The following is a 13,381-nucleotide window of genomic DNA, read 5'->3' as shown; positions in this document are numbered from 1 at the left end:
TGATGACTAGATACTTTGTTATTGCATGATATTTGTGCTTAGATTAATAGCACTCTAACTATCACAATGAACCACATAGTTGTCTTGCTTTAAACCTAGTTGTTTTAAGAACCTTCATTTACAACTTTTCTTTGCAAGCTTTTTTAGCCATTATATATTTTACCTCTGTCGTGGAAAGAACAATACACCTCTACAATTTGGACTGCTATGACATGGCTTCCACTACAAAAGTAAGCAAGTAATCTGATGTGAATTTCCTAGTATTGAGGTATTCAACAATGCTTGCATCCTTATATCCAACAAGTACAAGCTTTTCACTTCCAAAGCAAAAACATGATTTGGATGAACCTTTAAGATATTTGAGAATCCTTTTTCATGCTATCTAGTGTTCATTGTTAGGTTTGGCAAGAAATCTACTCTCCACACCCACTATATGTGCAATGTTTGTACTTGTACAAAACATGACATACATCTAATTCCCCACCATTGAAGTACTGGGAACTTGTTCAATTTCCTTCTTCCTTATTTTTGAAGGACTCTGTCTTGCATTCAACTTAAAGTGTCATGTAAATGACATGCTAATTGGCTACGTATTCCTCTTATTGAACTTTTCAAGTACCCATTCAACATATTTTCTTATGACAACGCACTTCTTTGCTTTCCTGTCACATTTTCTTTTCATTCCCAAAGACTGCTGCTCTAACTCCAAATCACTCATGTCAAAGGCCTTGCGTAATTCTTTCTTTAATATGTCAAGCATATGAAGATCTTGCCCATACTTAGCCTGTCATCAACATAAAACAGAAGAAAACTAAAGTCACTATTAGAAGTTTTTTTAAAATAAACACAATGATATGCAACAGTCCCCTTATACTAATGACTCATTATAAATAAGTAAAACTTTTTGTACCAATTCCTAGGTCTTATTTCAATCCATAATAGCTTTTCTTCAACTTACAAGCCATGTGTTGTTTACTTTTCATTTCAAAGCCTTCTGGTTGTTCCATATAAATCTCTTCATTTACTCCACGAAGAAAAGCGGTTTTAACATCTAATTATTCCATCTCTAGGTCCAAGCTTGCAGCTAGTCCGTGAATTACACAAATTAATGACATCTTCACAATAAGTAAAAAATATTTCATCAAAGTTAATACCCTTGTTTTGTTCAAAGGCTTTTACGACTAGAAACTTTTAGATTTCATTTTGCATAGCTTCATGCCATTGTACATTTGTTCATGTACCTTACCTTCCTGAAACTTTTTAAGCTTTCATCCATCAGAGAACATGACGTACTCAGTGGGAGAGTATTTCTTTATGGTTATCTTACCCTAGTTGACCTTTTTAACTAAGTTACTACCGGTGATTCCCCTGCTCAACATCGCCATGTATAGGAGGATTATAACTTGCCACTTCTCCATGATCTTCTTGTACATCTCCCTGATCTTCACATACAATAAGATTGGGAGTTGGAGTAGGGTCTATAAGGTCATCTTCAAAAGTTTGTGGTCTCTCAACTTCAAAGTTTTCCATTGCTTGATCATCACAATACTAAATCCTGATTTTTGATCGCCTTCTTTTCTTTTGTATCTCATAACATGTAGCCAAATTCTTCATCTACATAACCCAAGAAGATACACTATGTCGACTTGTTATCAAGTTTTAACCTCTATTTTTTTTCAAGTGTACATGCGAGATATTTTTTTCCGTCCTAGATTTTGACCTATCTTTTGATATTTCACGTTTGCGAGGTTCATTGCTTATACTTCTCCCTCTATTTTTTGCGACAAGAGCCTGTGAATGAGAAGAATTCAAAGATTTTCTTCTTGTTTCCTCATTCTATAAACTACTTACAACTTGACTCGTTGTTACTTTTCCATCTGGTATGGAGTTGCTAAGAGACACCACTAAATTCTCCCAACTATCAGGTAACGAACTAAGGTGTAATAAAGCTTATAACTCGTCATCCAATATCATCTTCATGGAATAAAGTTGATTGATTATGCTTTGCATTTCCTATAAATGCTAGTAATTGATGCACATTCTTTAAACTTCAAATTAAATAGCTTTTAAATCAAGAAAGCTTTGTTCCTGGCTGCTTTTGTTTCATATCCAAGTTATTCCATAAGGAATGCACCGAAGCTTCAATCGACATATGGTGAAACACACTATTATCGTACCCAACGCCTTTCTGATTTAGCTTCTTTCACTCCTCATCTATCATCTCTTTTGGTTTGACTTCATCAACCTCAACTAATTATTTCTATCCAGGCTAATCATCCTGCTTGTGTTTGCTTCCTTGATTCACATACATATTTTTTCTTCCTTTTTTTTTTTTTTTCTAAATTGCAAGTGCTCTAATACCACTTGTGGAGAAGCTGTGCCTTCCCATCTATGTGTAAATCAAAGAAAAAATATCGAATCTCAAAGAAATAAAAATATGAAAATTCATAGGAAATTAGAAACAAATTAAATACCAAAACACTTCACAGAAGGAAAAAACCACAGGGCAATATAGATGAAATCCACTATATAGAAAAATAATTACAATAATTCTTCTTGAGTTTACTACACCTTGAGGATTAGATGACGAATAAGATTACCTTTGTGGGATCAATTTCCATCTTACTTGCCTTCTTCTTTCCATCGTTCATTGAAGAACACAAGGTTCGATCATATAGGAAGCCCCGACCTTGTTGAGATTTTTGGAAGAAAAACTCTGTAATTCTTTTGTACATTAGATAACCGACAGAGAAAAACAATAGACTTCAACGTCTTTCCGTAATGTTTTGGCCACCTCTTCCAACAAAAATAAGAAAGACTAAAGACTCTTTTTGTGAGAAACCCTAACTATTCATATTTATCTCTTTTTCTCAAAATGCCCTTTTAATTTTATTTTCCGAGAGTGGTCCCATTCTCCTAGGCTAGACCACCTTAAAACAAATATTCCATAAGACTATTGAGGTAGTCCATTGTTTCTATTACTCAATCTCTATTTAAAATAATTAATTCTGTTTTCTTAAATTCGATTGTAATCTACATATAGAAAAAATGATTTTGATATTTTCTTGTCTCAAGTTTAAGTTGTGCTCCATCTCTCTCTCACCACATTTGGGAATGTGATGTAAAAAACACCTCTTAATGATTGATAAGATTTCTCTTAATGTCAAAGCCATTTTTGGTCCAAATGAAAGAGTACCTTATATGGAGGCTTTATAACCCATTTAGAGAGAGAAAGTGGGGTTGAAGTGAAGGAGGTATTTTGTGAAGAGGAATAAAGAAAAAGGTGTAGAGTAGGGTTTTTTACAAAAAACCCTAGCACCATTGTGGGCTTGTATAGGCCGTTTTCCATCGGCATTTTTTTATGGCGACAGACTTGGTCGACGGTGATGAAGAGATGAGTTGATTGATGGTGATATTGTGGTAGAAAATTTCTATTTAAGTTTCCCACGCTATTGTATGAGGTAATCTCTATAAAACCCCAAACTTGTAAAATTTTTTTAGTGAATGCGTCATTGCCATTTTGTCTGTGGATGTAATACATTTTTGGTGAATTATGTAAATTCGAGTGTGTCTTCTACTTTTGCTTGTATTGTGGTTTGGTGATTTCCTATATTAGTTGTTTATCTTGTTTCTATATTTTTCTCAAATATTGCACATATATTATTATTCTTGGGTATTTCATTTTGGGGGTTTGAAATTATTATTGTAGGGCACTCACTACATCAAGTAGGGATATTTCAACAACCACCCCCTCCTCCGAGCCAAAAGAAATTCTTAAGAAAAGAGGTAAATTGTAGAAATTTGCATGTCACCCCGTTCTAGTGAAAAACGGAAAACCGCCCGTGTCTAGAAACAAACCAGACGAATCGAGCGATTTTGACATCATGAATCGATTCTAGTTAAAAATGGAAACCACCCATGTCTAGAAACAAACCGGATGAATCGAGTGATTTTGACATCATGAATCGGTTCTTCTAGAAACAAACTGGACGAATTGGACGATTTTGACATCATGAATAAGCTCTTCTACAAACAAACGGGACGAATCGGTTGATTTTGACATCATGAATCAGTTCTTCTAGAAATAAACGGGACGAATAGGGCAATTTTAACATCGTGAATCGGTCTCTACTCTCTCCCGTTCTCTTTCCCTTCCATACGAAAGAGAACGAAATGTTTTTAATAGAATTATTATTTTTAATTTTCGAAATTTATTTATTTTTTCATATGCATTATCTCCATGTTAGAGATTGCATGTCCTCGAAAATTAAGTCCAAATATACATCCCAAAAATAGATGATTAAGAGATGAGTCATTTCTACATGGAGTCATAGAAACCGTGTCCTTATATAAAAGAGCCACACTCCATGATTATTATAGTAAAATAGAGTTAGAAATAAAAAACGAGAAAAGTTTATATACAGCTGAGGCTCTAAACAATCAAATTTGAGCCTACCTCAAAAATTTCACTAGAAAAAGTTGTTTTGATGCTCAAATATCTTCAAATTGATCATCTCGACATCAAGAAGCATGGACATGAGAAAAAAATGGATTTCACGTTTTGGAAATAGTGTATTTTGTAAGGAATTTTTGGACCGTGAATTTTCAAGATTTTCAAGTTTTCATAGATCTGTCGATCTTCACTGTTTTTTAAGCTTTAAACTTTATAAATAAATATAAAAAAATATTTTAAGGCTATCATAAAGATTTTCAATATTTAAACCACATTTCTTGGTACTATTTGAAAGTAGGCTCTAATTTATTTGTTTAAAGCCTAGGCTCTATAAAAACCGCACCCATAATAAAATACAAGTTTTTACTTGCATGAATGACCATAGTAGATTAACAAACCCAAGGCAACCGCCAGCCTTGATAGACCCTACACCACCAGCTAATCAAGGACCCCAAACTAAGCCAATCAAAGCAGTTTCTCAGACATCGAACTCTCTGACTCCCCCCGTTCAACCCAATCTCTCTTCGAGACCCTCAATAATCACCATCTCATTAACAATAACCCCTATTAAGACTTGCCACGCTCATTTAATCGTTGAATGTGGAGCTCGTTTAAACTAATTCAAGCGTAACTCATTCATCCTTTTCTCATTAATGAATTGAAGTGGGATAAGTTTGTAATGGAGTGAGTGATCAATCACGTCATGCCATAAATATGTGTGTGATTTACTACGAATGGGAGGAACCCACATTTTAGAAATTTTAGTTTCTTGAGAATGGAGAGAGATGCAAAATGAAAACATATCCGGAACTTGAGAGAGACTAAAAATAAAAGGGTGTGGTTTATATAAGGTTGAGGAAACAATCAATTTAGGGTACACCTCAAAAATTCATTAAAAGGAGTTATTTCAAAGCCAAAAATTTTCAAATATCATTTCAACCTCAAGATGTATGGATATGAGAAAAACAAGATTTCAAACCTTAGAAACAGTGCATCATGTAATGTATTTTCGAACCGGTAATTTTCATGATTTTCAAGTGTTCATAGATCTACTCAATCTTCACTACTTTTCAAGCTTTAAATTATGTAATTAGAGATGTAATTATATGAACTTTGTGAAAGAGTCTAATGATCAGAAAGTAGCTCACCTTGCTTTTTGTTTTAGGGAGAAACAGAAAAGGTTAAAACAAAAGGAAATTTAAGGCGTATGGCAATTGAGAGAAACTACTTTTCCAAAAAAGTTTCAATGGGCCCACCGGATTTCAATGTAGTGGATGAGCCACCATTTGTTTCCAGCAAATAGAAGTTGGACGTTCACATGATGCATCATAAACCCTGATAGCAACAACCCATGACTTGTTTTAGTAAGTTTTGGTGACTGAGAGAAGGTTCAGTAAAGGAAACGACTATTGGCATTTCATCAAGAGGGCAAGGAAAAGTTGGTGGTCCAGTAGGACCAAAACTACTGTTATCTTTTCTTGGCAAAGTTTTTGTATTGAAAAAGTTGTTGGTCTGGTAAGACCAAAACTTACTGTTATCTATCTCCCCACTTTCACATCACGCCCAAGCACAAAACTGCAACAAGTAAAACATCTCACTTTCCTTACCAAATTCAAGAAAAAAAAAACACAGAGAGAGAGCGCTCCATTAAACATCAGGATGAAATAAACAAAAATAAGAGAGATAAAGAGAACCAGGACTTCAGTAGAGAGAAATAGGAAGAAGGATTGTCTGGCATGACTGATTTTTCTCACATTTCTACGTGGGTTTCAATAATACAAAGGAAGAAATTGAGAGCGATGGTGGTGGCCCTAGTCTTTGAGAGACCTTTTCCTTTTGTGCATGTCTCTCTCTCTACCCCGTGCTTTTTGCCGCAGCAGCCATCTGCATCTCTCTCTCTACCCCGCGAAGACCCAAATCTCTCTCTTTCTCGACCCTGTGAAGCCCCCCAATCTCTCTCTCTACCCATGAAAAAAAAAGAAAAAGAAAAGAAAGAAGACTATTTTCCCTAAAATGTTTGGGTGATACAAAAATTCTTGAGAAAGGTATTTTAAGTCATTTTGATATTCACACCCTATCCTAAATTTGATGATGTGTTTTAAACGCGTTAACCATAGAATAACCCTATATATATATATATATAGATAGAGATATGGAAATTTTTTATAAGTTTGAGGCTACAAATAATCAAATTAGGGTGCACCTCAAAATTTTCATTAGAAGAAGTAGTTTTTAGATAACTTTATTATCATTAGATTAGCAATGTTAAAAAAGAAAAAACTGATTTTGAAAGTATAAAGGCCTAGATCTTAAAATTCATCAAATGGATGGTCTAGATTCATTGTTGGAGGGGACTCATTTTGAGCATATATAGGGGGTGATTGTTTTTTTTTTAGATTGAGTATTAAGATGAAGAGAGTGTGTTTACAAAATTTTGGGTCATACAAATACCACAAATATGTTTTATTTGCGTGTGTGTGTGTGTTGAAAAATCATCTATGAAAGTGATAAAGTATTTCTTCCCACTACGAGATTGTACACTTCTCGAATCATAGACATTACTATGTATCAATTCTAGTATCCCAGAACTTCTTTTCGCTTTAGGAAAGGGTTTGTGATCTTTGATTGCATCACACATAGTATTTTGTAAATTCGCGCACTTAGGAATAAGGTCTAAAGTAATCATTTTTTTTTGAAAAAAAAGCATGATAATTAATATGACCTAATCTAGCACGCTATAAAGAAAAGGAATCGAGCATATACACAGAAGTAGATGCACCTGTTTCATTATGTACATTGAGCTTGAACAAGCCTTCCGAGGCGTACCCTATTCCTATAAAGACTTCATTATTTAACAAGATAAACTTGTCAGACTCAAAGACAAGTTTGAAACCCCTCTTATTCGAAAAGTATACAAACACCAAATTTTTCTGGATTGCGGGGACATGATATACATTCGGAAGGGTGAAAACTTTACCAGACATGAATTTTAATTCAACAATCCCTTTACCAATAATCTTTGAGGAGTACAAATTGCCCATATACAGGATAGTGTCGTCCCCACCATTTCGTAAGTCCTAAACGTGTTGTTGTCATTACAAACATGTCTAGTAGCCTCTGTGTCCATCCTCCATTTTGTAGTGCCCCTATTGGATTGATTTCGAAGATCATGGCATAATTTTAGCAAAATGAGAGAACCTTTTCAATAACTCTTCATAAACAAAAAGAAAAAACTCTCTTCTAAAGTATCAATGGGTTAATATGCCATGATGCAAAAGGTATTGGGTTTATGTGGCCTTTAAAGGCCTTATGAGAGCTTGTATGAGTGGGAGTGTGGTCCTTTTGTGGACCATACGTAGAAAATGTTATTTGCTGATACTCGGACTAGGCTCGACGACCTAGGCCAGCCGAGGTTTGAAAAAACCCAAGATACTTGGACTTAGGGATCTACCGAGAAGGATTTAGTGGGTTATCCTTTGATGAGGTCGGAGTATGCCTAAATGAGAGCCAAGGGACTGTGTGGCCCTTGCATATGATGAATAGCCTTTAGAGATAGGGCTAAAACCTTATCGTTATATCATCACACGACATGTAGATAGATAGCCGTTTTGAGATTCACCAATGAGGGTAAAGCATGTACATGTGCGAGAGATTACCGCTATGCACCATAGAGTCATGGTTGTATCATCGTCTGGAGGACCATGATTTTTTGTCTCTAGGGGAGAACCTGAAATCTATAAACTGGAATTCCGTCCCTAAGTCTATTGGTTGGCTTTGGTAGTCCAATCATGAACCCCTGTAGTGGACTGTGGGTCATGGAAACTGTTGGGTCAGTTTGAGAAAGCTAAGCGGATTGCGATTCGCAGTTGAAGGTGAAGTGCTGCTATGTATTGATAATTTCTTAGATCTAACGGATCTGATTCCCATCAAAATTAATTAATTTTATGATATGTGATTGTTAGAATGTTTATTCGAATTTTTGTGAATCTTCTGAAATTTTATTTTTATCATTTGAATTTATAAATTATGAGAAATTAATTTTTCAATATTTTAAATAAGTATAAGATTTAAATATTCTAAATATGAAATAAAATATTTTCTGAAAGTATTTGAGACCTCCATAAAATATGGGGCCCAAAATTTTAAAAGATGTGGATTAGATGTGGCCCACACGTGGCCACCAAAAGGGTGGCACGCCCCAACTCATTCACACAATATTCTTGAGAATAATGTTTATCCTCTTGGTTGGCTTATTTTTTAAGTACAACCAATAAGATTGAATATTTTAGATATTTACTAATTCTTTGAATCAAGATTGATTGATCAAATAAATAAAGATTTGATATATTAAAATATACGCTTTCTTTATTTGATGGGAATATATTTAGGCAATGGAGGATAAGGCTCTAGCTCATCTCTTCGAATCTTGATGGTAGATCAAAGAGATTGATGGCTCAAATCTCTCACCCCACAAGTCTTCTTAGATCGTCGATTGAGATTTGACCCTACGAATTGAGGCAAAATCGATGGCATAGAAAATTTATAAAATGAGGTGTTCCCTCATAAAATGACATAGGTATTCTCTTCTCTCTGTTTAACCATTCTATCTCCCTATCCAAAACTCTCCTCTCTTCCAAAGGGGAGGCATGCCCCACTTTTATCTTTCTCTAAGTTGCACTATGTTTTGGTGGCACGCACCACCTCTATTCTTTGTGGGTGGCAAAGCGGTGGAACCCCTTGCTAGTAGATCTCTCCCTCTCTCTTCATATTCATCTCTCATCTCTCTAAAATCAAACTAAAAAGTTTGATGAAGATTAAGTCATTGAGTAGATTTTTACCATAGTACGAAATCAACATACCGATTATAGATCCCGAGCACCACCAAAAGGAGGAAACTCGACGTGGGATGTACTAAGTCCGGTTGAAGTAATCTTCGACAATTTTATCTTTTTAAATATTTACTTCTCTTCCCATAAAAACATTAAAGTCTACTTTTTGTTTCTTGACTAAAGAATTGTATTTGAAGATGCAATAATTGATAATTGATTTTATTTTTATTTTATTTATTTCAAGTATGATTTGATTATAATTGGACCTTGTAAGTGACCTTGCCTGTGTAAGAATAATTTTTTTTTTTAAAATTTATACACCGTGATTTATCATAAAATCCTTCCAAAAGATAGCACATCATTTAATATGTGTTAAAAGAAGATTAACTAAAATATATAGTAGTACCACGTGACAATTAATGCAGCATCTTGGGGAGGCACGTCACGCTTACCATGCAGAACATGCTTGCAAGAAGAAAATGGCATAAATGTAAAGAGGACGGTGAGGTTTTTATAACATGGTGGTTTTTCACCACCACAAAAGAACAGGTCTTGAAGAAAAAGAAAAGTTTCACATTCAAAAATGGTAAATCGGTAATGTTTTGGAAGAGAGAGAACCATTAATTTTACCAAAATGAGAGATCCTTTTCAATAACTCTTCATAAACCAAAATAAACCAAAAGAAAAAACTCTCTTACAAGGCATCCATGGGTTAATATGCCATGATGCAATAGGCAACACATCATTTAATATGTGTCCAAAGAATATTAACTAAAATATATGGTATTGCCACAACACAAGATGACAGTTAATGCAGCATCTTGTGGAGGCACATCATGCTTACCATGGACAACATGCTTGCAAGAAAAAAATGGCATAAATGTAAAGAGGAAGGTGAGGTTTTTATAACATCATGGTTTTTCACCACCACAAAAGATCCCAATGGTAGCCCAAGAAAGTAATTGTTTTGAAACAACTGTCGAATAAAAATAAAACACAAAGGTCATATTTTCTTTTTTCTCTCTCTAAAATAAGGTTGTATTTATCAGTATCGGTAATTTCCAACTGCATCAATTTCTAAAGGTCGAATATTTCAAGCTCAAAATAAATTATCTTTTTAACTGATGAAATGCGATATTCAAGCCAGGTCATGAAAACTCACATATTTAGTCTTTTGTCTTGGGACCAGATGATATTCCCAAATTCAGGTTGGTTTCTAAACATGGGCTTAGAACCTTGGCTCAGGTGGTCCTGTTCTATATGAAAAATTCCAGTGGTCTCCTCATTTATAGTAAATGAGCCATAACTGCAGTGCCCATCACTATATAGCTCAACTGGGAGCCATTACTTTTTCTAAATTAGAGGTTTTATGGTTTCTAATCCAAAATTCCACCAGTAGAATCCATCCTAGAGGTCTTGCGGTTTCTAAAACCGGAAATCCCCGTATTCATTTGAGTACCTTGGTTGAGTCGATTTTACTGGATACCGTATATTGCTCACCTTTAAATCCTTATAGTTTAACCTCATAGAGGAAGGATATTCTAACAACAATGGCGGCTCGTGATGGTGACAAAACAGTAGTTGATGAGCTTCCCGGCATCGTGACCATCTATTATGATGGCTCAATTGTCCGCCACAACTCGCACACCACCACTCCCCCTACCGAATTCCCGACCGATGCCACTGTCGCCAGCAAAGATGTCGTCCTGAACCCTGTCACAGGCCTTTGGGCCCGCCTCTTCCTCCCGCACCACCAGCAAAATGTGCCCCTTGCCGTCTATTTCCATGGGGGCGGCTTTTGCTTTGGGGACCCTGCCTGGGATTTCTACACTCGATTCATTTCTCGCCTTGCCACTGCAACAAGCACTCTCTGGGCGTCGGTCGCATACCGCCTGGCACCCGAGCACCGCCTCCCTGTCGGCTTCCATGACTGCCTCGACGCCATTTCCTCCCTCACCACCTCAACCGACCTATGGCTGAAGGGTACGGACTGCAGGCATGTGTTCCTTGCTGGGGATAGCGCAGGCGGTGATTTAGTGTACAACTGTGCGCTGCACCACTGCAAGGAACCACATAACCGTGTCGAGATAGTGGGACTCATGCTATTCCACCCCGGGTTTATTAAGGAGGAAAGAAGCGCGTCTGAGACCGATAGCCCCAAGGAGCTGGTGCAAGTGGATGCTACGGCGAGGATGGCATTGCCTCCAGGGGAGGATAAGAACTACTTCATGCTGAACCCGAGAGTGCCACCCGTCGCAGAGACAAGGCTGCCGCCATGCCTTGTGGTGGTGGGGGGAAAGGATCTGTTTAGGGATAGGCAGGTTGAATTTTGTGAGAAAATGGAGGGGATGGGGCAGATGGTGGAGGTGGTGTGGTATGAGGAGATGAGGCATTGTTTTATGTTTGAGGAGGACACAGAGAATAGTCCTGAAGCTGATGATATGGTGGAGAAGACGGTAAGTTTTATGGAGAGGTGTGGTGGCTTCAAAAAGGAGGGCTAAATTGGAGGGAGGTTTTATGGGGTTCTAAATCCTCTCTTGCAACAATAATGCAGATGGGTGAAATTGGGAGGAGATTTTTATGAGAAAATAATGCTTTTATTATGTTGGGTTTTACATGGCTTATGGTTCTACGAGAAAATAATGCTTATATTATGTTGCATGCTTTTGTGTAGATGTGGAAAAGGTAATGTATCCATGAGTGAAATAATTGTGTCTCTTTGAGTTATTTCATGCAGAAAATTAAGAGGGTTACATAAACATCTTCCGTTGTTTTGTGCATGCTTTAGAGTGAAATGCTTTTTCTTCATTCATTCTCTTGGTTTGATTGAAAAGCATATCATGATAAGCGCAAAATTAGCTGATACCAAATGGGTTATGTTATGGTGTTCAAACTATGGAGTAATTTATCATTGTATTAAATAAAATTTGAACATTTATATACTTTTGTTTTGTATATGGAGTATTTTTTTAATAAGGATATTTTTTATTATTAGAATAGATGTGACGTCATCCACATGGGTGTAACATCATTTACATAGTGCACACTAGTAGTATTTAATGCTCCATGTGGGTGGTATCACACCTCAAATGGATAACATCACATCCATCCTAATGACAAAAAATATCTTTATTAAAAAAATGTTTCATATACAAAACAATAGTTTATAAGTGTCCAAATTTTGTTGAGTACAATGATAAATTACTCCATAGTATGAATACTCTAACATAACCCATATCAATATAGAGACAAATCAAAAAGTCAGTAATATGTTGGCTTCCCACTAAAAAATTAGAGGCAAAATATCAAGAAACATGGAAAGAAATCTTTTCTTTTTAATGAAGTAGTTTTTTGAAAAAAACAATTTGGACATTTATATCATTCATCTGAAAAATAGGTGATACTCTTGAAGATCATTTGACAAAGTCAGTTTTTAAGAGATTTAAAAAAACAATTTTTTTTTAAAAAAAATTCTTAGCTTAATGGGAGACCATGGTGCAGATAGTGCAATAATTAAAGGAAAAATAAATGAAAAAATGAACCGTGGGAAATATATATTTCCCTATTGAAAAGGTGTTGTGGGTTTAGGGATTCGTACACGTTTGCATTTCGTTTTAAAAGTTATTTAAGATTTTTTATGACACTTGGTATGAATCTAATTACCCAAAAAAAGCTTGGTATGAATCTACTATTCAAAAGAACTTAGGAGAAAACTCACTATACTTCCTCATCCATATATACATATTTTCTACACTCCTCTTCTCCCATCCGTTCAATTTGAATGGATGGATGCCCAATACTAACAAGCCTATACACTATTTTATTTTTTATTTTTTTCTACTAAACATTTTGACACTAAATCTGGGGCATCCACTCCTCTCTTAAACTTTTACTTGGACATTTCATTTTTTCAAAAATAGTTTTTAATATTTTTAAAGTACGCTCTATTGAGATGATAACACATATCAAAATTTGATTTGTAAAAAATTAAAAACAAAATATTGTGAGACATCAACTTTAGATCAAACATTCAATGACTTACTTGTGATATTATGGCCGAAGCATCCTAGGGTCAGTGACTTGTGTTATGATGGTTGAA

The 13,381-nt window shown here is 35.6% G+C and overlaps 1 protein-coding gene and 1 long non-coding RNA gene across 2 annotated transcripts; one reads left to right on the top strand and one right to left on the bottom strand.

Annotated features, from left to right (window-relative positions):
• Window positions 1-231: 231 nt before the first annotated feature.
• Window positions 232-3,362, bottom strand: LOC148783122 (uncharacterized). The gene is made up of 2 exons (XR_016049297.1): window positions 2,601-3,362; window positions 232-784 (listed from the first exon to the last, which is right to left on the bottom strand). It is a non-coding gene; the product is annotated as an uncharacterized LOC148783122 (long non-coding RNA).
• A 6,143-nt stretch (window positions 3,363-9,505) lies between these two features.
• On the top strand, window positions 9,506-12,041 carry LOC18439168 (putative carboxylesterase 6). The gene has a single exon (XM_006849340.3). It carries the CDS (start codon window positions 10,833-10,835, stop codon window positions 11,781-11,783), a length of 951 nt encoding a protein of 316 aa, XP_006849403.1. The 5' UTR covers window positions 9,506-10,832; the 3' UTR covers window positions 11,784-12,041.
• Window positions 12,042-13,381: the final 1,340 nt, after the last annotated feature.

The sequence above is a fragment of the Amborella trichopoda genome, chromosome 2 (assembly GCF_054954075.1).
Source record: "Amborella trichopoda isolate Santa Cruz 75 chromosome 2, AtrichopodaSantaCruz75HAP2 v2.0, whole genome shotgun sequence".
NCBI classification, from domain to species: Eukaryota; Viridiplantae; Streptophyta; class Magnoliopsida; order Amborellales; family Amborellaceae; genus Amborella; species Amborella trichopoda.
Note: the sequence above shows the minus strand (reverse complement) of the source record. Positions and strands in the feature narration are given on the sequence as shown.